This window comes from Haematobia irritans, chromosome 2 (assembly GCF_050003625.1).
Source record: "Haematobia irritans isolate KBUSLIRL chromosome 2, ASM5000362v1, whole genome shotgun sequence".
NCBI classification, from domain to species: Eukaryota; Metazoa; Arthropoda; class Insecta; order Diptera; family Muscidae; genus Haematobia; species Haematobia irritans.
The window spans coordinates 50,567,317-50,593,959 of NC_134398.1; the positions used below are offsets into that span (position 1 = coordinate 50,567,317).

General features: G+C 32.3%; 1 protein-coding gene across 1 annotated transcript; it reads right to left on the reverse strand.

Annotated features, from left to right (window-relative positions):
- Nucleotides 1-8,363: 8,363 nt before the first annotated feature.
- Clamp (Chromatin-linked adaptor for MSL proteins) lies at nucleotides 8,364-26,123 on the reverse strand. Its single transcript, XM_075294343.1, has 11 exons — nucleotides 25,543-26,123; nucleotides 23,347-23,533; nucleotides 23,071-23,277; nucleotides 21,911-22,219; nucleotides 18,453-19,147; nucleotides 18,166-18,351; nucleotides 17,579-18,103; nucleotides 9,447-9,514; nucleotides 9,237-9,378; nucleotides 8,631-9,170; nucleotides 8,364-8,559 (listed from the first exon to the last, which is right to left on the reverse strand). Exons 2-11 carry the CDS (start codon nucleotides 23,503-23,505, stop codon nucleotides 8,406-8,408), a joined length of 2,985 nt encoding a protein of 994 aa, XP_075150458.1. The 5' UTR covers nucleotides 23,506-23,533; nucleotides 25,543-26,123; the 3' UTR covers nucleotides 8,364-8,405.
- Nucleotides 26,124-26,643: the final 520 nt, after the last annotated feature.

Genomic DNA, 26,643 nt, shown 5'->3' on the forward strand with positions numbered 1-26,643 from the left:
ATACATGTAACTCTATCTAATTTCTTTGAAGATAAATAGATTTGAAACAAAATGTAATTGTAAAATATACATTTTTTTAAATACAAGCATATAATAATGCATTTAAGTTTTGAGATTCAATTGTGTTGAATTAGACCTTAGTTTTTTCTGTACATCATTCTCAAAACGAAAAATTATGAAAAATGTATAAGAAAAGCTTTATTATATTTTTTGAAAGAAAACATAATACAAATTAAATCAAAATTATATTTCAAAAATCGTAAATTATCCTTTTTAATAGAAAACATGTGTATCAATATTTTTATTTTACCAAAAACGTTTTTTTTATTGTGAATTTCATACATAATATAACATATATGTTTTAAAACATATTTACATTACAAAATATATATAATCATTATATTTATTATTAACAAATTATTCATATTCATGTGCATACAAAAAAAAAAAACCAAACTAACAAAACAAATGAATTGCCTTATTTTTGTCATTTTTATTAATTGATAAGTTTCGAATTGCTTTAAGTAACAAAACAAACTCCTAAAAATAATAGTTCTAAATTATTTAAACTTTGTAATTCCTAATTAGTGAAAATATTTTGTAATTATCACAATCAGACTTAAACTTGCTTTCCTATACTAGTTAAATAATTTTTTTCCAAAACTTTTGTTGATTGTTATAAGCATAAAAATTTATTTAAGTGTATGTGTGGTAAAACTATGTTGATATTTAATATTGAAAAAAAAAAAACACAATAGTTTTAGATAAATTTAAGTCTCTACAAATCTTACTTCATTTCATCAAAATAGCACAAGAATTTTACGAAAAAAAAAATATAATAAAAAATAATATAAAGAAGAATAGCATATAAACTGATTAATATTCTAAAAAATTATTTCTCTGATATTATAACATATTCGGAAATGATGAAAATTCAATACCCCTGGAAAATAATTTGAAAGTGGTCGAAAACATATATTTTCCTATTTTAACACATCGTCGCCTTTGTAAAACTTGTGGTAGTGTTTACATTTTATCCCGAGATTATCTATCCAATTATGTTAATACCAATGACATGTGTCATTTTGAAATTCAATCAATTGACTTAAAAATAATTAATTCATGTATTAATTCAATAAATAATGATTTAATTACAAAATTTTTAAATCATTTATTTATTGATTTATGGTTTATTTACAAAATTAATAAATATAAATCCAATGACCGCTTTATAATCCTTTGTTTTAATTTGTTTGCCCATTCAATCCACGATTTCATGGTTTATTAAATATTTTATGTTTAAAACAAACTTCATATTAAACTAAATAAACAAAGTAATTTGAAGCAATTTCCTCTAACTCAATACACATCATATACATAGAAAATATCTCATAACATTTCAAATTTAAATGCTTAAACAAATATTTCATCAATGAGAAACATTCATACAACTAATTTTTCAATATGAATGAAAAACTACACAAAATATACAAAAATTGTATAAGAAAAATAAAACAATAATAATTGAAAATTTAAATAATAAGAATATGAAAACAACTGAAACTAATACAAGATAACAAGAACAAACAACACAAATATTATTATAAATAATAAGAATGAAAAAAATTAAAAAAAATATACACCTTTAAACATTGTTTGCCTGTATTATTATTACGTCAACAAAATCGTATATATTAAAAAAAAAAAAAAAACAAACAAACAAAAAATTAACATTAATATGATTCATTTTTTCTTTTAATTTTAAGTAAAATAATAATAAAAGTCGAGAGAAATAAAGTATAAAAACTTTAAATAAAAACATAAATGTTTGGGATTTCTTTTTGGGTGGAAAGGAAAATACACTAATAGAAAAAAGTCTGCTAAAAACAGCAGTCGATGTCTGCTGTTATATTATTGTAATTCAGGACCTAATGAACAACAATTTACAAAATTTTTAGGTAAAAGTAATTTTTGGTATATTTTTGCACTGTAACATACTTACAATCTTCTAAATACGATCAGCAAACATTTTGTTTGCTGTTATGCCTCAATTCGATAAATATTCAGATTTTTGGTCAAATACTATAGATATTCACAAAATATTGTGCTAATTATGTTAGGATAGCTGACATTTTTATTTGTTTTAGCCAAAATAAAACATGTTTCAGTGTAATCGAGCTTAAAAAATAGCAGGAAATGTTTGCTATTTGAGCAAACAGTGACCGCTGTCCCTTTTTCAGCAGACTGTCTGCTGTTTTATCAAACCTTTCTGCTGTCCCTACACGCTCACAAAAAATCGCTTCTGTAACATATACTCCCAAACATATTTTGCTTCAAGCATATATATTTTTGGGTATTGCCCAAACATTTATATGTTTGATCTCTTCCAATATATAATATGTTTGAAAGCATATTGGTCTAAACAATATATGTTTGGGTAGTCTAAGTTCCAAACATTTTGTATTTTTGCATCCAAATTCAATAATGTTGTCTTCCAAAAAACAATATGTTATTATGTAAACATATAATATGTTTGGAAGCATTTTGCACCCAAAAATATTATATGCTTAAAAAAAATTCTCCCAAACAATATTGTGCTCAAAATTTTATTTATTTATTTATATATTTACAATCATTATGAATTATGAAAATAAACAGGTAATATAGGTGCCAACAACATAGGTTTTCGACCTGAATGCTCAAAATTTTGTTTCTGCCCAATTGTATATTCCCCCACATCTTTCTCACTTCCACGAGATTTTTTAGTTCTTAGCACCTTTTTCTGTAATACAAACATTGTAGAAGAAATTATTCAATTGTATGATTTTTTTTATTTTTGCCGGACGGGGATTCGAACAGCGGACCACACAGTTTGTAAGTATCAAAGAAGTAGCTGATCAATTGCCCAAGGAAAAATAAAATTTTAATTTTGTAATAACAAGCAAGAACCACCAACTTAATTCAATATCGCTCCCTGTTAAATAGCGCTCCAAGCTACTAAACACATATATGTTTATAGGCTATATCTAAATTAATATATGTTTGCATCCAAGCATATTATATTTACAAACATTTTATGTCCCAAACATAATATGTTCTAACATATTAACATATATGTCCCAAACATGTTATGCTAGTTTATGAACACTCAAAAATATTGTGTTTTAAAATTTGTGTTCCAAACATATAATGTTTATAGCCAAACATATGAAAAACAGTCTTTTTCATCCGTGTACTAACAAATTTCTTTGGGTGTACCAAAATCATTCGGGTAAAGACAAAATCTTAGGAACCGGGCATGCTTTTTTCAGTGTACTGTTGATAACTTAGTAGTCTATTGAAATTTTTTGTAGTCTATTGAAATTAACTCTGGTCTTACTGATAATAGAATTTAATACATGAACCACACGAAGATCGTCATTTATTTTTTTGTTAAAACATTTTTTTAATAAAACGGATGGACATTTTTGTGCAGAATCTCACAATCTTTTGTGTCAAAATCTTCGGTAGTCGCATACATATCTACAAATCCCTTATTTTATTTCAAGTGCCAGCCCCAGTAAAATCAAATTCGATGAACTCGAAGATCTTCTAAAGAGCTCTATATTTTTGTACAAACTTTTCGAATAAGAGATGGCATTTTTGTACTCAAAGAAAAATTAATACCCTGTTTCTGTATGTAGAACGAAAACCCAGTCGACTGAAAAGCAGTCACTCGAATTCGAATCAATTTGGGTTTCTCTATTGTTACTCGAGAACAAAATATGAAGTGACTTGCCTGTCGACATAGAGAACCTATATAATTTATTTCATTTGAAACACTCTCGTTCGAAACACAGAAACAGGGTATAAATTTTTGAGATAAAGTATGTAGTAAACAATGAAAAACAATATCATCCAAGTCTTTTTCATGCAATATTGCATAATCAAATCGCAGTGCGATTCCACGAATTCATCTATATTGACGCTGTGTTGTGGATATTCTTTTACATTGTCCACGGGTTACTATTTCAGCAGCGATACTTGTCAAATAAATTTAGCAAACACGTTTGCTAATTCAGCAGTATTTGTTTGCTTTTTATGCAGTAAAAAAATGATTTCTGTTTAAACTAACGGATGTTTGCAGAAACAATTACATGCTACTGCTTTCCCTTTTTCAGCAAACAAAAACTGCTGATTTAGCAAACTTTTTTGATTTTATGAATAACAAAATTTTTTGGGTGTAATTAAATCTTGACTTATTCGTGGGTTCACCTTCCAAAAAATGTGTGAATAATTTAATGGGTAAAAAATTCATTACGTATAATTTTATTAATTACGCCAACTTTTTTGTTTTCAGTTTGAGTCGAAAATTTCAAGATTTCCACCCCCAGAAAAATATCCTGGCTCCGTCAATATGAAATGGTAGGCACACCCAAAGAAATTTGTTAGTGCACCAATAGAAACGGTTTCGTTATATTAACGAAATGTGTCGTTAAAAGTGAGTTAATGAAACAAATTCGTTAATACAACGAAAATAATATTGTAAGGAACTTTCTGCTAATCAACGTAACGTTTCGTACTATTTACGAATATTTACATTGTATTAATGAAATTTTTTTGTTATATCAATGAAAATTTTACGTTGGCTCAATTTTAATAAAATTTTCTTTGTGTATGTGCATAAAGTAAAATCTACTATAACAACGAACTTTCGGTTGAGTAAGGGAAAGGAATCATTGTTTGCTGAAACAGCTAACATTGTCTGCTAATTTATCGATTACACTATAGCATGCTTTAGTTTGGCTGCAACAGACATGTATTGATCGCAATGGACTCAATAGTCTAAGTGACCCTGGAATAAATCGAGTTGCTACTTAAACCTTAATAAGCTAAGAATATGTCCGACGTATGCTCAAAAATATTAATATATCCCAAATTAAAGCAAAACATCAAACAATATGTCTGCTGATCGCATTTAAAACCTTTAAAGATGGGCAGGAATATACAACCGATACACATGTGTTTATACGAAATTTCTAAATTAATATATGTTTGCATCCAGATATATTATATTTAAGTAAACGTAATGTCCCAAACATAATATGTTTTAACATATTAACAAACATGTCCAAAACATGTTATACTTGTTTATGAACATTATATGCTTGCATAAGCGTAGGAAGGCCTCTGGGGAGGGGGCTTAGACCCCCCCAGAAAAATTTTAGCCCCCCCAGAATTTGAAACTCTATTTATGATTTTCCATTTTTCAATAAATGTCAATATTTTTTTTAATTTTTATAAAAATTAAACAAGTATATACAATCGCACAAATTTCCGCTAAAGACTTTCATGAACAATCGAATTACTTGGGTTGTGGTAGCAGTTGCCGATGGCAATGTTTGAAGTCAGATATTTATGAAATAAAGCTGTGGTTGAACTTATGGTTGATTTAGTTTAGTCAATTTAATTAAAAAAATAGTAATTGATATTAAAACTATTCTTTCATAAATTAATATCTTAATAATGCTGCGAAAAAGCGTTGCCAAAAAAGTGTTCTTTTTGGGTCTAGAAGTGGTGCAAAATTGGCGGAGAAGCAATGAATGTAATATGAGCTTGTCATAGGACAAATGTCCACCGTTTCAACAGCCGTTGCAATGAATTTGCATCACTTCTTAAGGTGAGATCCGAATTCAGTGTTTTGAATGTGAATTAAAAAATTTTTTCCCAAATAAATAATTTTTATATCGTTTTTATGATTTTTAATGCATTCTGACGCTTCCCAGCAAAAACTCTCATTACCCGGTAATCTTGTAGGTAAGCCTATTTAAAAATTAATAACCACTTATTAATTGGCATCGCTTCGGATTACATTTACATACGCATGTCCTAGGAGGGAAGTACTTCTTCCCAGGCATACTATCGGCCATAAAATAAGTAGTGCATTTAAAGCATATAATCACCTAATATGTAATGACTTATTCGTAGATACACCAAAACTTGCAAAATAGCCACTTATTGTCTCAGGCAACCAAATCTCGAAAATATTGATTTCTATCGCCGATTACAATGGATCAAAATATGGCGAGTGGTGCTGTAATAGGAGAACTACTTGAATAGAAACAAATATTGTATAAATAAACAAAAATTCTAATAAATAATCTAAATAAGATTACACTCAAATTAATTTCACACTTAAAATAGAAATAAATGTAGGTTGTTTAAGGTAGTTGGATTCGTGAATTACGATACAATATATCCAATAGCCAATTCACATAAGGTTCGAAATCTACTAAAAGTGGATTTTAAGTCTCTTTTTTATAAGGCAAATGACATTTGAAATTTAGTTTAAACGCATTTTGGAAGTGTAATGTGAATGAGGTATAAGAAAGCATTTATTTAAAGCATAATATGATAATGTCATTAAACACAATTATTATGAAATATTTGTGATAAAAAATTCCTAACGGAAAAATCTTCAGAATTACCGTTACATTACATATTCTTTTTGATTTTTTATGTAAGTGCTCGATTATGTGAATAATTATATTAACTACAACTGCCTAAAAATTTGAGAATAACAATTCGAAAATTACCGAGAAGTATTTATTTTTGTCATTACAAGTTAGTCATTATAACTCGCCGCAATGTAATGCAACGTGTAATGACAGCTTTACTCCTGGTAATGTCAATTGTAATGAGATGTGGTTACCTAGTTTTTGCTGGGTTGTTTGAAACGTTTTTCCTGGAATAATTTCCAAAATTATCGATTTTTCTATAATGGATTTAGCAGTTTTGTGGCAAAATTTGAATAATTTGTACCAATTTATTTATTCTTACTCTTTTTTTAAACTATTTGAAAAAAAAGAAAACAAAAAATTACACATTAAAATATGAAAAAAAAATAAGTAAAAAAACTTCCTGTGTAGTTAAAATAATTGAGGACATTTTTGGAAGTACTTTTAAAGTTGTTCCTTTAGAACAACTCACAATTTTTTTGCTGGGAAAAGTGTGGAGCTACTTTTAGTTGCTTTATTATAAATTGTTTGTTGAGTTATTTTGATGTCTAATTTTTTATTCAATTTTATGAAATAAAACATTAATTGCACCTATAAGTTCAGTCTATAAATTTTAGCTAGGGGGGCTATAGCCCCCCCTAGGAAAATTGTCTAGCTACGCTAATGTATGCTTGCACTTAAAAATAATGTGCTAAAAATTTGAGTACTAAACAAATAGTTTTTACACCTAAACATAAGTATTTTTCGTGGCTGAGTGTGCTAAGGCGTTCTGTTATTGTGCCAACAGACCCAGGTTCAACTCCCGGTGGAAGCGAAGAAGTTTTTCAATTTGTAAATTTATTTAATAAGAAAATAAAAGTTTAACAAAAATACTAATAAGAAATATATACAGCTGTAAGTTCGGCCGGGCCGAATCTTAAATACCCACCACCATGAATCAAATATTATAGTTTCCTTTGAAATTTCAGGGGGGTTTGATGACAGATATTCTCCCAAATAGAGCAGTTCAACTAGTACACTTTCCGAAGATAACACACAATCGTGCAGCACTCAGTGATAAGAGAGAAGTTCACCACTGGACTAAATAGTCTAAGTGAGCCTGAAATATCGGGCTGCCACTATACCTAACCTAACAAAATTCGAAAAGTTTACTTTCTTTAAAACGAGATATTAAAGTTACCATTAACAAATTACTATTTTCGCCAGATACTGCGAACTTATTGTCCGCCTTAGGTTAGGTTAGGTGGCAGCCCGACGTATCAGGCTCACTTAGACTATTCAGTCCACTGTGATACCACATTGGTGAACATCTCTCTTATCACTGAGTGCTGCCCGATTCCATGTTAAGCTCAATGACAAAGGACCTCCTTTTTATAGCCGAGTCCGAACGGCTTTCCACATTGCAGTGAAACCCCTTAGAGAAGCTTTGAGGCACTCAGAAATGTTACCAGCATTAAGGAGGTGTCATATTCCACCGCTGAAAACCTTTTTGGTGTTCGGTCGAAGCAGGAATCGAACCCACGACCTTGTGTATGCAAGGCGGGCGTGTTAACCATTGCACCACGGTGGCGGCGAATTGGTACATTCAAAAAAAAGTGAACCCTCTATTATCCGCCTTAATGGTTAAAACTTCTACACATGTTAATTCCACCATTTGTTTTTTCTTTTTTTTTAATTTTTGTGGGAATGGGGGAGCTTAGGACTCCCAGGATCCCCCTAGCTATGCTAATGGCATTGCACTACCGTGGATTTTTAATTCAAGTTCATCGTATTAGCAAATGGCAATACCGAATTTTGAAATTTATTGAAAGTCGACACAATTTGGAAAAAGTCGATTTATAGTTGCGATAATCAATCTAACTCGTCTTATTTGTTTTCAATTTTTATTTTTATAATCATGAAACAATGTTAGAATTTTTTGTGTGATGCCAAAAATTTGCGGCAAGCATCCAGAGTATGACGATTCAAATAGTTTTCTTGACTAAATGTCTTGGTACATTGAGCACATTGGAATTTCCAATTATGATGACCCTTAGTTCTTTGGTGGGCTCTCAAATTGGACCTGGGAAAACAAACAGGAAATAAAATATATTACATTTATTAAAAACTGATAAATTTCCTTCTCATACATACCTATCTGCAAATCTCCGTCGACATTTTTCAGAGGGACACACAAATGGTTTCTCGCCAGTATGTAAACGCATATGGCCTCTCAATACCCAAGGTCGATCAAACTTTTTGTGACATTGATCACATTCATAAGATTTTAACAAACGTTTTTTGCGCTTGGACTTCATTTCAATGGAATCAAAATTCTCTTCAACATCTGATTCAATGAAATTGTCTTTCTTGGAGATAATTGTATTTGTGATGCCATGTTTTGAGGGATATGTTTCGAAATTTTGAGTTAATGCTAATATCTTTGGTTTTGGGTTCTGATCCATCGATGTTGGTGTTAATTTGTTATTTGGCTTCATGTCCAATTTGCTTTCCATGGGTAATTCACTTGACATAGGTTTTCTCATCAATTCCCCATTTTCATCGGTTGTCCAATATACATGACTAAATGAACCACCCTGGGAATTTTTATTCGAATAACGCTCCATTAAAATTTCATCCAATATTTCCTCAAGTTCATATCGCATTGTTATCGAGATGGAGTCACTGTCATACCTTTAAAATTTAAGGAGATTAACATATTTGTCAACACAAGTATTCCGAGACACCACCACCGCCTACCACTCTGTAGATTTAAGCAAAGGCTTCATCTTTGGCTTATTTGGCTTCCTGCCTCTAACATACGCAGCATAGTTGGTGAATTCCCGTTTCAATCGTGGTAATTTAGCCAACTTTGGTAAAATAGCAAGGCGACGAAAAGCATCTTAATGCAAAAAAGAAAAGAATTAAAATAATGCATAATGCAGAATAATTTATGTTTATATTACTTACTATCCAATTCTTCGTTGGCTTTAATTTTTTCACTATTATAGCGCTGAGATAAAATACTACGACCCATTCTTGTTAAGTTTCATATGCCTTTTATTGTAATTTCTTAGCGTCTTACTTGACAGATATTGCACGGGTTGCTTAAATATGTTAATTCAAATAAACGTTCGAATAAATTTGGCACTGTTTTTACTTTGGAAAATTAAATGGTCAATGGCTACTGAGTTTTTTGTATGCCATTATTTTAATGGACCAAATTTCTTATGGAAACAAACGAAACAATTTCCAAATCACACAGGACAAAAAATGGCGAATATTATTGGGAAAATGTCATCAATTAAAGACCTGGACAACCCAAACATTTTGACCGCAGACCATGGACATTACAACAGGACTCCATTGCACTCACTACGCGTCAACCAAGAATGGCATAAAAATGAGATTCCTCGCTTCATTTCTACCGCACAATGGCCACCAAAATCTCCGGATCTTGATCCATTGGACTTTTGCGCCTGGGACATTTTGGAGAGTAAGGTTGGCATGAAAATACTAAAGAGTCGATCATCTCAAGACAGCGCTTCGCCGGGAATGGGCCAAAATACCACTGCGCGACATTCGTGCAGCATGTGTGATGGCATTGCCGGTTGAAGGCCATAATACGTTCCAAAGGTAGCCAATTTGAACAAATATAAACTGATTATAAAATTTGATTTTATTAAAGAATAATCAAATTAATTGATTAATGACTTAAATTCAAGGAAGGTTAATTCTTCTTCAAGGGACCTCCTTTTTAAAATCGAGTCCGAGCGGCGTTCAACCACTTAGAGAAGCTTTGAAGTACTCAGAAATGTCAGCAGCGGCCATAACCCACCGACCACCGAAAAACCTTTTGGTGTTTGGTCGAAACTGGACCATGACCATTTGTATGCAAGGCGGTCCCTCTAACCATTATACTACGGTGGCTCCCATGAAATTAAGTTGGTTTTAGTTAAATTTTGCCAAGTTTGAGCAAAATTGTTCTTATTTTAATTAGTTTTGCTTAGTTTAATGAAGAAAAAAAATTATAGTACATTTTTTCTTAAATTGTGTCCGTTTTGAACTTCGCGTAGCTGTCTGTTGTAATCACGCTACAGCCTTCAATAATGGCACTTTTGTCCCGAAATTTGACACAGATTCGTTTTTTTGTCTGCAGGCAGTCCCCATATAAACCGACCTCCCGATTAGAGGTCTTGGGCTTATAGAAACCGTAGTTTTTATCCAATTCGCTGAAATTAGAAATCTATAGGTATTTTAGAACCATGAAAAGGTGTGCCGCAAATGGTGAGTATCGGTCCATGTTTTAGTATAACCCCATATAGACCGATTTGCCTATTTTATTTCTTGGGCTTCTAGAATCCGTAGCTTTTATCCAATTTACCTGAAATTTAAAATGTTGAGGTATTTTAAAACCGCAAATATGTGTACCGAAAATGGTGAGTATCGGCCCATGTTTTGATATAGCCCTCATATAGACCAATCTCCCGATTTTACTTCTTGGGATTCTGCAATCAGTAGCTTTTATCCAAAAATACCAAAAATAGGTATGAATCGGTCCACTTTTTGGTATAGCCCCAATATAGGCCGATCTCCCGGTTTTACAGCTTGGGCTTCTTTAAACCATAGTTTTTATCAAATTTGCCTGAAATTGGAAATCTGGAGGGTCTACATTCTGTAGGTTTTTCAGAACCACAATTATGTGTGTTGATTTAACTCCTTGACTTTCAAGAAACCGTAGTTTTCCGATTAGCCTGAAATTTAAAATATACTGGAATTTTAGAACCACAAATTTACTTTTCATCGTCAATTTGTCCATTTTATCTTGAGGGTATAGAAGGCGCCCTGATCATGAAAATTGCTTGAAACTGAAAGAAAAACATCATTTGAATAATGGGGGTAAAAATCTACAGATTTTAGATTTCAAATCAAGACGTTATTTCATCATTTTCTAGCACACTTACACGAGATGTTTATGGCTCCTCTAAAACTCAAACAAAAATGGTTCTTATAAATCCAGAATCTCATATAGTCTTCATAAGTAGAATCTATAAATGTATCTTCGGGAAGCGTACTGGTTGAACTAATCTGCTCAGGAGAATAGGCTTCACGACGAGTTTTCAAAGTAAACTATTATATTTGATTCATTGTGTTGGGTATTATTTAAGATTCGGCACAACCGAACTTACTGCTGTATATACTTGATTTTTTTCTTCATATTTTCACATTTAAAAGACTTGTTCGTTTTCACAAGTCTTTTAAATAAAAAGTGAAAATAAGAATTAATTTAGTTTTGGGGTTGAGTTTCGCCACTATTTTCCACATTGTTGCTGCAATGTCTCTACACCTTCTTTGTATTGTTGCTTTCTTGTCTTATTGTGGGCTACTGAAGTCCTGAAATTGTCATGAATTGGTTTCAAATCAGAAAATTGTTTGAAACAAAATGGTTTGAAAGAAAACTAAATAACAGGTTGGCTGATAAGTCCCCGGTCTAACAAAGAAAAACACATTTTTTTGTCAAAATTCGTTTTTATTATTCAACATAGTTCCCTTCAAGAGCGATACAACGATTATAACGACCTTCCAATTTTTTGATACCATTTTGGTAATACTCCTTCGGTTTTGTCTCAAAATAGGCCTCAGTTTCGGCGATTACCTCTTCATTGCAGCCAAATTTTTTCCCTGCGAGCATCATTTTGAGGTCTGAGAACAAGAAAAAGTCGCTGGGGCCAGATCTGGAGAATACGGTGGGTGGGGAAGCAATTCGAAGCCCAATTCATGAATTTTTGCCATCGTTCTCAATGACTTGTGGCACGGTGCGTTGTCTTGGTGGAACAACACTTTTTTCTTCTTCATGTGGGGCCGTTTTGTCGCGATTTCGACCTTCAAACGCTCCAATAACGCTATATAATAGTCACTGTTGATGGTTTTTCCCTTCTCAAGATAATCAATAAAAATTATTCCATGCGCATCCCAACAGAGGCCATTACTTTGCCAGCGGACTTTTGAGTCTTTCCACGCTTCGGAGACGGTTTACCGGTCGCTGTCCACTCAGCCGCCTGTCGATTGGACTCAGGAGTGTAGTGATGGAGCCATGTTTCATCCATTGTCACATATTGACGGAAAAACTCGGGTGTATTACGAGTTAACAGCTGCAAACACCGCTCAGAATCATCAACACGTTGTTGTTTTTGGTCAAATGTGAGCTCGCGCGGCACCCATTTTGCACAGAGCTTCCGCATATCCAAATATTGATGAATGATATGACCAAGACGTTCCTTTGATATCTTTAAGGCCTCTGCTATCTCGATCAACTTCATTTTACGGTCATTCAAAATCATTTTGTGGATTTTTTTATGTTTTCGTCGGTAACCACCTCTTTCGGGCGTCCACTGCGTTCACCGTCCTCCGTGCTCATTTCACCACGCTTGAATTTTGCATACCAATCAATTATTGTTGATTTCCTGGGACAGAGTCCGGAAACTCATTATCAAACCAAGTTTTTGCTTCCACCGTATTTTTCCCCTTCAGAAAACAGTATTTTACCAAAACACGAAATTCCTTTTTTCTATTTTTTCATAATAACAAAAGTTGCTTCACAAAGACGCTCTATCTCACAAACTAATTGACTTACAGACGTCAAATTTTGATACGAATCATTTGAAGGTTGGTACTATATAAAAATAATATGTATTTAATACTAGCGACGCCATCTATGTGTCAGACCGGGGACTTATCATCCATCCTGTTATGTATAAGAACTATTGGCTTCTTTGTCTGTACTATTGCTGCAAGATGGTCACAAGAGCAAGTTGCACGCTGAAAAATTCCTGTGTAATGGTCCGTGGCCGAAATGTTAATTTGAGAAAAAAATGTTAAATTTCATTTTTTTTGTTTTGTTATTGTTGGTTTTTTTTTCCTTTAATCATGGTTTTTTTATTTTATTTCAGCTTAAAACCAGACATTGACTAAACTACAGGTGTAGCTTAACCAACAGAGGAAAAGAATGCTGATGAGGAATTGCCACATTCCTCATCAGCATCCTGTACTTGCAGCAAAACTATCAACCAATTATCAGAATAAATTCAGGCAGTTCACTAAACCCTAAAGTAAACCACACTTGAACCTTCCGAAAAAAGGTTTTACATGATAGCCGGCTTATGCCGAAATAAATTAATTTTTTTCTCAAATTAACATAGAAAATCATTAGAAAAAATCTGCCACAAACTGCAATCTGTATTTGCTATTACATAAAAAAATTTAAATGTTTATCTTTTAATTTGTCACCCAAAGTACAAGAATTATTTTTAAGCTAGTTAATGCGGTCAACAAACTTTTCGTTTGCTGTTATGCCTTAATTTGATATCCCAGCAAGTACAAGACATATTCTTTATAGAGTGAAACCTCTTAGAAGGGGACACCCACGATAGCCTAAATTTTGTTCACATTTGGTTAATATAGCGAGCGTCTCATGACAATTGTTCACATTGTTGAGAGGTGTCCGGAATTCAAATGGCCGAAGTTTGGGAGGTTTCATTGTATATTTCTTTTGTTGTGTTACAATAGCTGCTAGATGCTATTTTTTTTTTTTTTGCTTCAGCCAAACTAAACCCTGTTTCAGGGAAATCAGACTTAAAAATAGCTCACAAGTTTGTTATTTTGGCAAACAATGACTGCTCTCCATTTATAAAAACAAATCTTTTCTGTTTTCGCAGTTTTCTCTGTTGTTTCCTCTGGCAAATTTCTTTGGGTGTAACATTTTTTACAATAGTCAAAAAAAAAAAAAAACTCGGTCAAACTACATTTTTCTTTTTTAGAAATAAAGGTTCACACAAAATTTAGTTTATTCATTTTTGTTTAAATTTTATTCAAATAAAATTTCATATTGTTTAATATTTACAGTAGTGTTTTATATTTTGCAAATATGCATCGCTTTTTATATAAATATTTGTTGTTATACAAAAGTCGTTGCTTAATTATAAAATCTTTAGTTTTTTTTTTTTTTGCAAATACTTTCAGTTTTTTGTTTTTATTAAGTAATTTACTAGAATTTTAAAAGTAGTATTAACAGTAGTGTATTTTAGTTTTACTTACTATTATAAATTACTATATATAATATTAATATATTGCTTTTTGCTCTTAATAATTATGGAAATTAAAAACAAAAAAATAATAATAATAAAAATTAAATGTAGAGAAATGTCGAAAAAATAGGAAAAAATCTAGAGTATAAATTGGAATTTCGAGCATCGTAATTAGATTGATACTATCCGCAAGTTTTAAAAATATTTAGTGTGTTAAGTTTTGTTGTGCTTAATAAACAAAAAAATAATAATAAGTAGTTTCTTTATAACAAAACAGAAAAATGTTAAAAGATTTACAATGCATATTGTTTTCGATATTGTTCTGTATGCCCAGCTGGGCCATATGAGCCAATGAAAAACATGGTCGACATTTACAAATTTTTTCGATAAAGGGGTGTATGCGTATTTAGCGAAAATATTGCTAACAAATGAATTGCTAAGAAATTAACGGCTATTCATGCAAACGAAATTTTTCGCCAGTAATAATTTGTATGTATTTATGGTGGATAGCAGAAATTTCGCTAGAAATGCCTAACTAAGCTTTACAGTGATGGAACATCCAAAAGTCTTATCCAAATTTTTTTTTTTGGTATGAAATGTTTGTTTAAAAATAAACCAATAATTCAGCAATGCAGGTTAAAATTTTTGTTTTAAGAATTTCCAAAATCAGAAAAGATTACAAGATTTACAATCATAATAAATTATGAAAATATATATAGAAAAATAGGTGCTATGAGTAAAGGAAATATTTAGTAGCTTTGAACGAAAAAATCAAAAACCAAAAGTAGCTAAGGAATTGTAGAGAGACTTTTAAAGGAAAGGGTTTTTGGACGTCTTTATAAATGCAGAATATGTAAAGCCCGATTGGGTGGAGTATATGGAATTCAGAGTATATATATTTTTTAGTTTTAAATAAAAATATATTTAAAAAAAATGTTTCCCATACATTTAGTTATGATACCAGTAGTCTAGTACCTTGAGCTCTATTACAAAAAAAAAACTCGAAGTACATTGAAGTGTCAGGCATATTTTGGTTAGAGTTGACCTAAAAGAAAATATTTAAATTGCTTATTTCATTATACCTCTTTCACATTACATTTCCAAACTTCATTCTAATTCGACTTTAATTTTTATTTGCCTTATAAAAAGGGATATCAAATCCTCTTTTAATAGAAAGGACCATTAGATAAATTTGGATGAAATTTTCCGCATTCAGAACCACCTTTCATAGTTCCATCATGTAATTACTTTTATTTTTTCATTCATTGACTCATATTGTTGAGCATAATTTCTGTCTATGGTAATTAATTATGATAGATTTTTTTTATAGAAATTTTAACTGAATGACCTAAAATAATTTTCTAAGTGGATGATTTATTAAGGTTATGTAGTTATGTAAACAAACAGAAACAAATTGGTATGTGGAATATCCACAAAAACTTAATGCAAGTTTTAAAATCTATTTTTCCCAATTTTTTGTTTTTTTTTTTTTGTTTTTACGAAATGGACCAGTTACATATGTATAAATTTACGCATATCAGTTATTGAAGTTAATGATGATATATGCATTACTTTTCAATTTTGTATGTTATGTTTTTTTTTAAGGTGTACAATAAAAAGTGTTTGTTTTTTTTATACTACTTATATGTTATAAATAAAGGGTTATTAGAGTTTTAAGTTGTCAAGCAACTTTGGTAATTTTCTTAGAACTAAAATAATGTTATACAAAATATATATTTGAAAACTTTGCTAATAACTAAGAAAAGGAAAGCTATGCTTAAGCCATATCAATATGAAAATTTCAGCATAAAATGTATTCTCATTCAACCAAATCACAGGATTACTCTACCTTAGTGATTTAATTTCTGTTTTATGTGTGTGTGTGTGTTTTTTTCTAATAATTATAATTTACGTAGAAAGTACTAATATTAACAGATTCTCAATTATATGTACACATTTTTTGTTATTATGTCAAACTAAATGTATTTGTATTTTCGGGAAGGAAGAATTAAACAGCACCATTTCGAAAGGATAGACCTGAAATTAAAATAAAAAAAAACAGTTTAGTTAAGTTTAGGACTGGTCATAATCCATGGAAAATGCGATTTTAAAGTTAAGGTAAGGTTACAATGTGCAAATATATAATACAAATAGCGTTACCGGTGAGAATTTCTAAAAAGTGGTCCAAAAAAGTGTCACTTTCAATAGAAAATGGCACACTAATTTTAAAAAGTAGCAATTTTTCGAAAAAATTTGTAATTTTTTCTATGAAATTATGAAGTTTCATTTTTAAATAGATCTTAACCAAAGCAACTTTTTTCTGGTTAGCTCTTACAAATTTTACATCCTGTGCTAAGAGAAGACAATCCATTTAAGTTAGTAATAATAGTCTCAATTAAGAGGATTCTAACTTCTGAAGTACAAATTTCGTTAAAGTCGAAATTCCTGTTTTTCTAATTGTTCATATTAGAAAAATTCAACTTTTTCCAGTACGAAATTGTGAAAATTTAAACCTTGAACAATCAGATACCGGATATATTGATTTATAAATAATGACCTTATATTTTTACTTACCACTCCTACAAGTTTTTTTAGGTCTCTGCATAAATATTCTCGAATTACCGCTTTGACATGTGTGTCAAAAGTGATGAACCAGCATGTCCGGAATTAATGGCTATAACATCAGTTATATTAGCTATATTGGAATTAATATGTTGTGGATAATATAGAGTAGGCGGTGGGTGGTGGTGGTGATGTTGTGATGTATGATGATAACTATGCATATAGGTTAGGGAATTCGAAGGTGTAGCGGTGTGTTGATGACCTGCCACAATAGATGGCGTTGACATAGTGGATGTTATTGACGATGTCATTTGTAATGAAGAAGTATTAGATTTTGATGGCTGTGTTAGTTGATTTTCCGCCGTAGACTCTGTTAGATGTGTTTGTGGTTGATATGTTGTTCCATACGGACCACATTCATTTGCGGCCCCACCCCTTCTTGTAGAGCTGCTCTATAATCCAGATATAACAACTTCATGTTGGGCATCATCCATATCAGGCATTTCCCTTTTGTGATGTATCATTTGATCCGGATCATGGAGATTTTGCTGTTGATTGCCTGAATCTGATTTATAGTTCATCATATGATCTGTGTCGTGTTGATTTTGTTGCTGAGAACCTGGTGTCTGAGCTGGTTGTCTGGGTGCTGTTTGACCATATTTTTCGTGAATTCCTCTATGCCGTTTTAAAGCAAACCGATCGGCGAATGCAGCCGAACATATATCACACTTAAATGGCTTTTCCCCAGAATGGACTTTGGCATGATTCTTAAGATGGGCTGCCTGTGAGAAGGCCGAACCACAGATATCGCATTTGTAAGGTTTCTCACCAGTGTGTATACGACGATGATTCCACAGTGTAGCGTGACGGGCAAATCCTTTATCGCAAACCTCGCATACATAGGGTCTTTCACCGCTGTGGGTACGTTCATGATTTTTCAAATGAGGCGACTGCGAGAATTGCATGCCACAAGTTAGACATCTGGAAAAATATTCAATATTAGAAGTCAGTCAATACACAAGAATGAAATTTTTGCAGCTCACTTGTATGGCTTCTCGCCCGTGTGAATACGAGCATGGTTTTTCAAATACACCGCCTTGGCAAAGGCCAAACCACAAATGGTACATTTGTAATTCTTTTCGCCACTGTGAAGTTTCTTATGGGACCAAAGGCTTGAATACCTTGAGAAAGTTCCTCCGCAGATATTGCAAGTGAAGGGTTTGGCATTCCTGTAAAAACGAAAATTAGAAAAGTGGAGATTAGGACATTTCATTCATATGAATGATCGTTTTCGGGGGGATGGAGTCCCCCAAATATATACTTTTCTTACTCTGTCTTTATTGAGGCCACTGCCTGTGTATTCTGTTGTTTGGATGCTGGAGCTCCAGAGCCTACATATACCATGCCAGAACCATTGCACTTGTTGCATTTTGTTACTTTGGCTGAGGAACATTTCTTTCGCGGCGAGCAACTTGCTTCTCTCTTTACAGTCGTAGTTGAGGAGTGGGAATTATTATTAGGGGCGGGCTGTTGTGTTGTTACCACTTGAATCTGTTGCTGACCCTGGGCATTTGTCGATATAATTTGTACAGGTTGTTGAATCATTGTCGTTCCACCACCACCGCCTCCTCCACTTAAAGAATCCATTGATGACTCTGAATTGCCACTACCCATTTCATTCATTTCGAATTTAATTTCACCATCGGGAGCTACAAAAATCTGTGTGGGCTGTACTTGTTGAGCTGCTAGAACTGCTTGTTGGGCTTGTTCGGCTTGGATACAACTATCGCAACGGGTTGCCTTGGATCCTTTACGTTTGATGGGTTGAATTATTTGATTTCCACAACTGGTACATTTGCTCTGTTCATATTTAAGAGGTTTTCCAACCGAATTCTGTGTCAATACATTATTCTGTTGTTGTTGTTGTCCCTGTTGTTGTTGAGTTTGTTGATTCATTGGCGAAATTGATTGATTGGTGAAATTTGACGTAATATTTTGTATATTTTTATTTTGTTGTTGCTGCTGCTGAAATATATAAAAGTAATTTAAATTAATAATTTTAAATTAAATTTAAGTTTTCTTTTTCAATTTAACGCAGACGACATAGAATCAGCTTTATGCATGATTGTATAAACTGCTGTGTTTTATAGCAGACATAATGCGTTACTAAATCACGATCAACTTCTGATGTGATATTCATAGAAAAATTTACATTTTTTGAGATAAATGTTGATTCGATAACAAGGAAAAACGTATCTCGCTAGTAATTAAAAGCAATATCAGCCAAATGACCATCACGATAACGCTTACGCGGCTATACCGTTTCCATGAAATTTTGCAAAACCAAATCACAAAGTTATTGTCCTATGTCCTAGCCTCACTAAGTCTACCTTTGTAAACTTGAATCGGAGCTGGACTGTTGCACATAGCACAAAATGTTTGTTGCCAGTAAACGTTGTCCTGATCGAAACCATCCATTTCATTTTATCATAAGAGATGATAAATCAACCTAATTTTTAGTAAAAGAGTCATCACTCCACTGGACCATAAACACGATTGCCACAGTTGGATAGAATTTTACCAAAAAAGGTAGATTTTTTAATGTTTGGTAGATTGGTAGATTTTGCAAAATATTCCTCTCCAACTAAGAGGTATTTCGATTTTCCATAAAATGTTAGGAATATCTAAAATTTTGAGAAAATTTTCTATAGAAATAAAATTTTGACAATTTTTTTTATAAAAATAAAAATTTGAAAAATTTTTCTATAGAAATAAAATTTAAAAAAAAAATTCTTTAGTCAATGCATGGTTTTAAGCAGAAATCAAAAACAACAATAAAGATTGAAGTGTAAACTCAACTATAACAAACAAAACGAATGAAGATAGAGGAAGCACGCTCAAAAACAAACCCAACCAACTGCACTCAAATCGATGATTTGACTTTAGCAAAGGAAAAGAGATATGCTTGCAAATTTGTTTAGGCAATAGCCGACTATCAAAAACCTTTTTTCGGGAGGTTCAAGTGTAGTTCACTTTGGGTTAATGAATTACACGAATTTATTCTGATAATTGGTTGATAGTTTTGCTACAAGTAGAGGATGCTGATGAGGAATGTGCTAATTCCGAAACAGCTTAGCGAAAAACTAAAAATAACGGGATATCTCAAAAACAGTTCCATAAAAATTTTTTAAATATATTTTTCAAAAAATCAAAAGGCACATCTCATCAAATGTACATGAAATTTTATTTTGTAAACTAGTGTTATTGATTTGTTTTAATATTTATTTCCAATATTTCGGTTAGTGCCACTAACCATCTGACAAAATTTTCTACAGATATAAAATTATTTACAGAAATAAAATTTTGGGAAAATTTTCTATAGAAATGAAGTTCTGTGAAAATTGTCTATAGAAATAAAATTTTGACAAAATTTTCTATAGAAATAATATTTTGAGAAAATTTTCTATAAAAATAAAGTTTTGGGAAAGTTGTCTATGGAAAAAAAATTTGACAAAATATTCTATAAAAATAAAAATTTGAGAAAATCTTTTGTAGAAATAAAAATTTTTATAGAAATAAAATGTTTAGAAAATTTTCTATAACAATAAAGTTTTGGGAAAATTATCTATAGAAATAAAATTTTGAGAAAATTTTCTACAGATAAAAAATTTTGACAAAATTTTCTATAGTAATAAAATTTTGAGAAAATCTTCTAAAATTTGGACAAAATTCAATGGAGAGATCAAAATATATAATAAACTTCTAAAATACTAACCACAAAAATTAACAAAAACTTTAAAACAAGATTTTTTTTAAATTTGGTAATATTTTCTTTAACCGTGACCATAAACCGCAGCAAACAACTACACTTTGAGGACTCTTGGGATTTCTGAGACCTAGATGCTTCCGCAAGAATTCCTCAAGTTTTATTGTGAATTTGTAATAATTTCAATGCATTATTGAATCTTGTATGGATCCAGTTTTAGTAACTTTATAGAAACGTGATACTAAAGTGATACGTATCAAAATAAAGGGTGATTCAAAATAAAACCTCTTGTTGGAAATCCCTTTATCTTACAAATGAGTGTTTCACAATTTAATGATTCGGCAACAATAAAGTACATTTTTCGTATAAACGAGTCTGAACCACGCATCACACATATTCATCAAGCCAGGGGGAAGACACCGGCTTGATACATATGCAATGGTAGCATGTCCGCCAAACACCGAAAAGTTTTTCAGCTGGGGATTATCCACTTTCAGTAATGCTGGTGGTATTTCTGGGTATTTCAAAGCTTCTCTAAGTGGTTTCACAGCAATGTGAAGAGCCGTTTGGACTATAGCCAAGTCCAAAAGGAGGTCCCTTGTCATTGAGCATAACATAGAATCGGGTAGCACTTAGGGATAAGAGAGAAGAAGTTCAACACTGTGGTATGACAATGGACAGAATAGTCTAAGTGAGCCTGATATATCGGGCTGTCATCTAACCTAACCATAATCCCCCTCTCAGTAATGCCATGACATTTCCGATTTTTTCAAAGCGTCTCTAAGTGGTGAAATGCTGTGCGAACGCGGCTATAACAAGCAGGTATAACAATGGACTGAATATTATAAGTGTGCCTATTAAGGGCAGCCAAATCTAACCTAAGCTAACATCTATTGCCCACTTCTGTTCAATCCAAATGAGAGAAACACGAAGTATGCATTGCAGTCACCAATAATAACTAATCTATGACCCTAACATTTAAGTTAATTCAATGTTTTTTGTTCTATTCCATCATTACTTACTTCGTGCCGTTGTTCCTGTGTTTGCTGTTGTAATACTGGATTTGCTGGTTCTAATGCCTCAGTAGCGACTATTTGTATCTGACCCATTTGTCCATTTTCTGTAATTATATTTTGGGTCTGTACCAAACCTTGGGCATTGACCAATTGAATAGTTTCCTGTTGTGGCTGATGTTGTTCAGTACCATCTTGTGTATGTGTCCTTTTATGATGATTCAGTAAGGCCAAGTGGGAAAACATTAGACCACAAACATCACATTTAAAACTAATGTTTGATATGGTATTTTGTATGGGTGAAATGGTTTGCAAAGACTATGTGGACGAAAGAAAAAAAAATAGAGTTCTTATGAAATTATTTAATGTAACAATGTGGACAGTGTTGCCAGTACTTTTTAGATCTACGATGCTTTCGTCCTCAAATATCCCCAATTGATTTTAGTTAATTTATGGACTGGAATATGTTAAGACTTTAAGCCGCATTTTATTATCTAAAGCAAAAAGTTTAAAAAGTTATTTTCTTAAAAAAAATATTTTGTTGTCATACTTCGTATGAGAAAGAGGCATAAAAATACAAAAAATTTCGCCACGACCTTGCAGGTGCATGCAGTGTCAGAAGAATATTTCATAGTGTGACAAAGAAAATAACAATCCGCAGTTTGGAGGGTAAAAACACTACCATACGTATGCGGTTCATTTTTTCATAAGGAGAAGCTAAGTTATTTAAACCCTTTTTTGAGAAGAAGAAAAAAATATTTATTTTCTGCGTTATTATAATCTTCCTAAATTTGATTTAACCAGGTTTCCCTATGCCGAGGACCTTTCGATTGGCCAAAATGTAAATTCCTGTGATTTTTGTATATAAATTCAGCTATTTAGTATTTTAGTCAATGGAAAGAATTACCGCGACTTAAAAGAAACTTGGCTGTTAGTTATACTGAATAAATTTCTAATAAATCCCAAGAAATCCCCAAAATTCGCCATCGAATCCTTAAATCCTCAACTCAAAAATTGTGTCCCCAATCTGGCGAAAAATCCCCCATTTGGGTAAAAATTCCCAATACTAGCAACACTGCGTTTAGATGTCACTTTGCTAAGACAAAAATTGGCATGTCGCTAAAAAATTATGTCTTAGCTTTTTTTGCAAATACTTTGGGGAAACTTACAGTAGCTAAAGGTTTATTTTGATTGACAATCTGCAGCCTTCCTTGTGGATCGAGAGTGGCTATACCAATGGTACCGCCTTGATTTAGTTGATTCAATTGCATGCCATTGACCAAAGCATAATTATATCCACCCACTGGTTGAGCAATATAGCAGGTTTTGTTATCCTCGGTGGTTAGTTGTGCCAAATTTACGGTGGTGCCATTTCCCTAATGAAATAAAAAAAAAAACAACAATAGCCATTTAATTGTAATTATTACTTTTTTAAGTCTACTTACATTTGTTGTAGTATAATAAAATGTGGGTTGCTCCTTATGTCCTTCAATTTTTGGCTGTTTCAATATGGTCCCATCGGCTGTTTGATATTGTATTGCAGTGGGTTGCACATTTGCTCCTAGAGCATTTGTAAAAATGATATTTTTTGTAAGATCTTCCATTATTTGAAGAACCTATTGCTTGGCAAATCTGTTTTGACGAAATTATAAAAAAATCAAAATTATAATTGTGATGAAACGTTTGTACTAAGATCAAATGTATTCCAAGGATTTTTAGAAAAATAACTACCCCACTATTTAGACGTATAGCAAGGAGAACATATACTTCAGGAAAGCAACTTCATCGAAAGGATTATGGGCGTCACATAATAGACTATACAATATCTTAGCTCCACGATGGTAGTGTTGGGTATATCTTTAAGTTAGGTATAATGATAGCCCGTTATTTTAAGCTCACCAATCATTCCATTGTGATACCACAAATGGTGAAATTCTATCTTATCTTATGAGGGCTGCCTATGTTAAGCTCACTAAGGGACCTCCTTCTTATAGCCAAATTCGAACGGCCACTTAGAGAAGCTTCAAACACTCAGAAACGTCACCAGTATTACTGACAGGGATTAAACCACCGCTGAAAAAAACTTTTTGGTGTTCGGCCGAAATTGGGATTGAGCCACCAATCTTTGTATGCAAGCGGGCACTCCATATAAAAACGAAAATGCTACTCATTATATGTGGCTATTTGGAACAAATCTACTTTAGCACAAGTTGTTAAAATTAAACCAATTTTTTTTGGAATGTAGGAGAGGGGATTTCAAATCGAATATGTGAAGTATAAAATTTGGCGGAAAAGCCTAGTTTTCGAGATATCGACATCTGAAAATCGGTATTTTCCTTTATATTTTTCTTAATTCTGACAGCAATTTTTCATGAAATGAATAAAATTCCGTTTTTTGTGTATTTGGTAAAAATAGTACATTTTAAGCAGGAAAATATTAAGTAAAAATTTTGTCGGAAGAGCGTAGTTTTCGAGATACCGACCCTTAAAAATTGGCTATAGGGGGATTTGACACTTTCTCCTATGGACAGGGTCCGAAGTGGGCTAACGCGAACCCAAAGAGGATAAGTAGCCGGGTTTTGAGACTTCCTCCTATGGACAGAATCCAAAGTGGGCTAACGCGAACCCAGGACCTCTCCGGGTCCATGTTATTCTAAATATATTACTTTTAGGATGATTATGTGCGATGGATACTAAATCCAATATACGTGCCAATGAAACCTTTAGGGGCCCGTAACTCCGAAAATAGGTCTTTCCGCCAAAAAGTGGTATATTACATTTTGTGTTTAGAATCGAAAAGTATACACGCTGACCAAAAATTGGACCAATCGGACCACTTGTACTAAAGTAGATTTAAGCCGCCCTATTTATGGTTCTAAACCAAGACTGAATTCTTCAAGATTAAATATTTTTTTATTGGGTTGGGTAGTTGTTGTGCGAAATGAATAAATTCAGAACCCGTAATAGGCCATACCGACACAAAATAGTGACTTGGCTTGCATGCATATCGAAAAATCTCTGTCCGGCCATAAATAGAGCAGCTTGTGATTGTTAGCCCAAATGACAATGAAGTCCACCCACAGTTTATCTGGTAAACATTATCCACACATATGTAATCGTATTAAACTTTGATATAACAAACACATTGGACATTTGTTGAAGTCTAAAAATTATAAAAATCCTTAAAAATTCCACAACAGAAAATCAATTTAATGTAATTCATTGCAATTCACAAAATGTAAACAAAAAAATAGCAACAGTGTGGCAACATTGCCCACTTTAGCCAATATAAAACAGAATGACAGCAATCGCCCAACATAGAAAGGGACAGATATACATATTAATGAAATACGAATGAGTGAAAAGAAAGAATTGGGGAAAATGGTACGAATGAAACCGAACGCATATGAAAATGAAGGAGACGAACAACTAAAAAAGCACGAACAGAGACACAAAATCATTAAAACGAGAACGATGAAAATTGAAAAAATAAAATATAAAAAACCATTGTTTTGGATATTATCGAGATTAATGGAGGGAAAACTATCAAAGAACATATAGAACAGAAGCATAGAATTTAGCGCTATGTAACACTAAAACATCCGTGCAGCGACACTCACACTATATGATCAAATTATTACCTTTGGTTTACGCAAGCACTTAGCCCAAATTCTTCCAGACCACCAAATAATTTATAGGATTTTTTTAGTCCGGCGCTATTTATAATAATCAACTTGCTACACTATTGTTTTGAAGTAATTTTTATTGTTGTTTTCAATGTTAGCGGTTTATTATTGTTTTTTCTTTTTCTAACAAATTAAATTTGAAAAATAAAACGAGATGCACGACGACCGAATCTTTTCGCCAGAGTGAAAAATAGATTTTCTATCCTCACCACCTCTTTTTCACACACTCACGCACAAACACTAGTCGTTCTTCGTATTTTTTTTCGTCGCACACTCGTTACGATATTCACATATACCAGCCAGACAGAGAAAACCATATGGCGCAATGGCGTGGGTACTATTTTTCCAATCTTGTTTTAAATATTTTTATATATGTTTCGTTTTTTTTACATTTTGCTATTATGTTTAATTTTCTTACACATAGTTAACTAAACTAGAACATTCGATTTTAATTTCATTTCCCGATCGGATAAAATGAGAACCTATTGTTTCACTCAAAATAACTAGCTTTCACTCTACCACAGTAAAAATGAGACTGAACGAGACATTTGCACTGTTTCGTTGAATGCATGGTAACGAATCAATAGCATCCCTTAAAGGATAAGGGAGAATGCATATACAACAGAAGTTTTAAATAGCAATTTACTTCAGTGTGAAAGAGATAGCTGTGGTTATAATAAATTGTTTGACTAATTAATTGGTTTGTTCTTTTATGGGCCCATCAGACGAACATCACATATTGCATGATACTTTGGAGGGGGTAGTCAATCATAAAAATGGCATTGGGTCTATTTCAATATTTCTCTGCAAGGCATATTAATTAAAGGTAAAGTCACGAGCAAACGTGTGTACACCCCATGATATTTAGAAAGTCAAACTAAAATGGCAGGTCACTTAAGTTGACATTTTGTGTATGTGTAGTGTTGTTGTATTGTAATATTTATGTACACAAAGAATGTAAACAAACATACTAAACGTAAACAAAGCCTTTGACAAGATGAATGTCGATAGTAGTCACCTGATTGCATGACTTTACCTCTTTAATATGCCTTGATT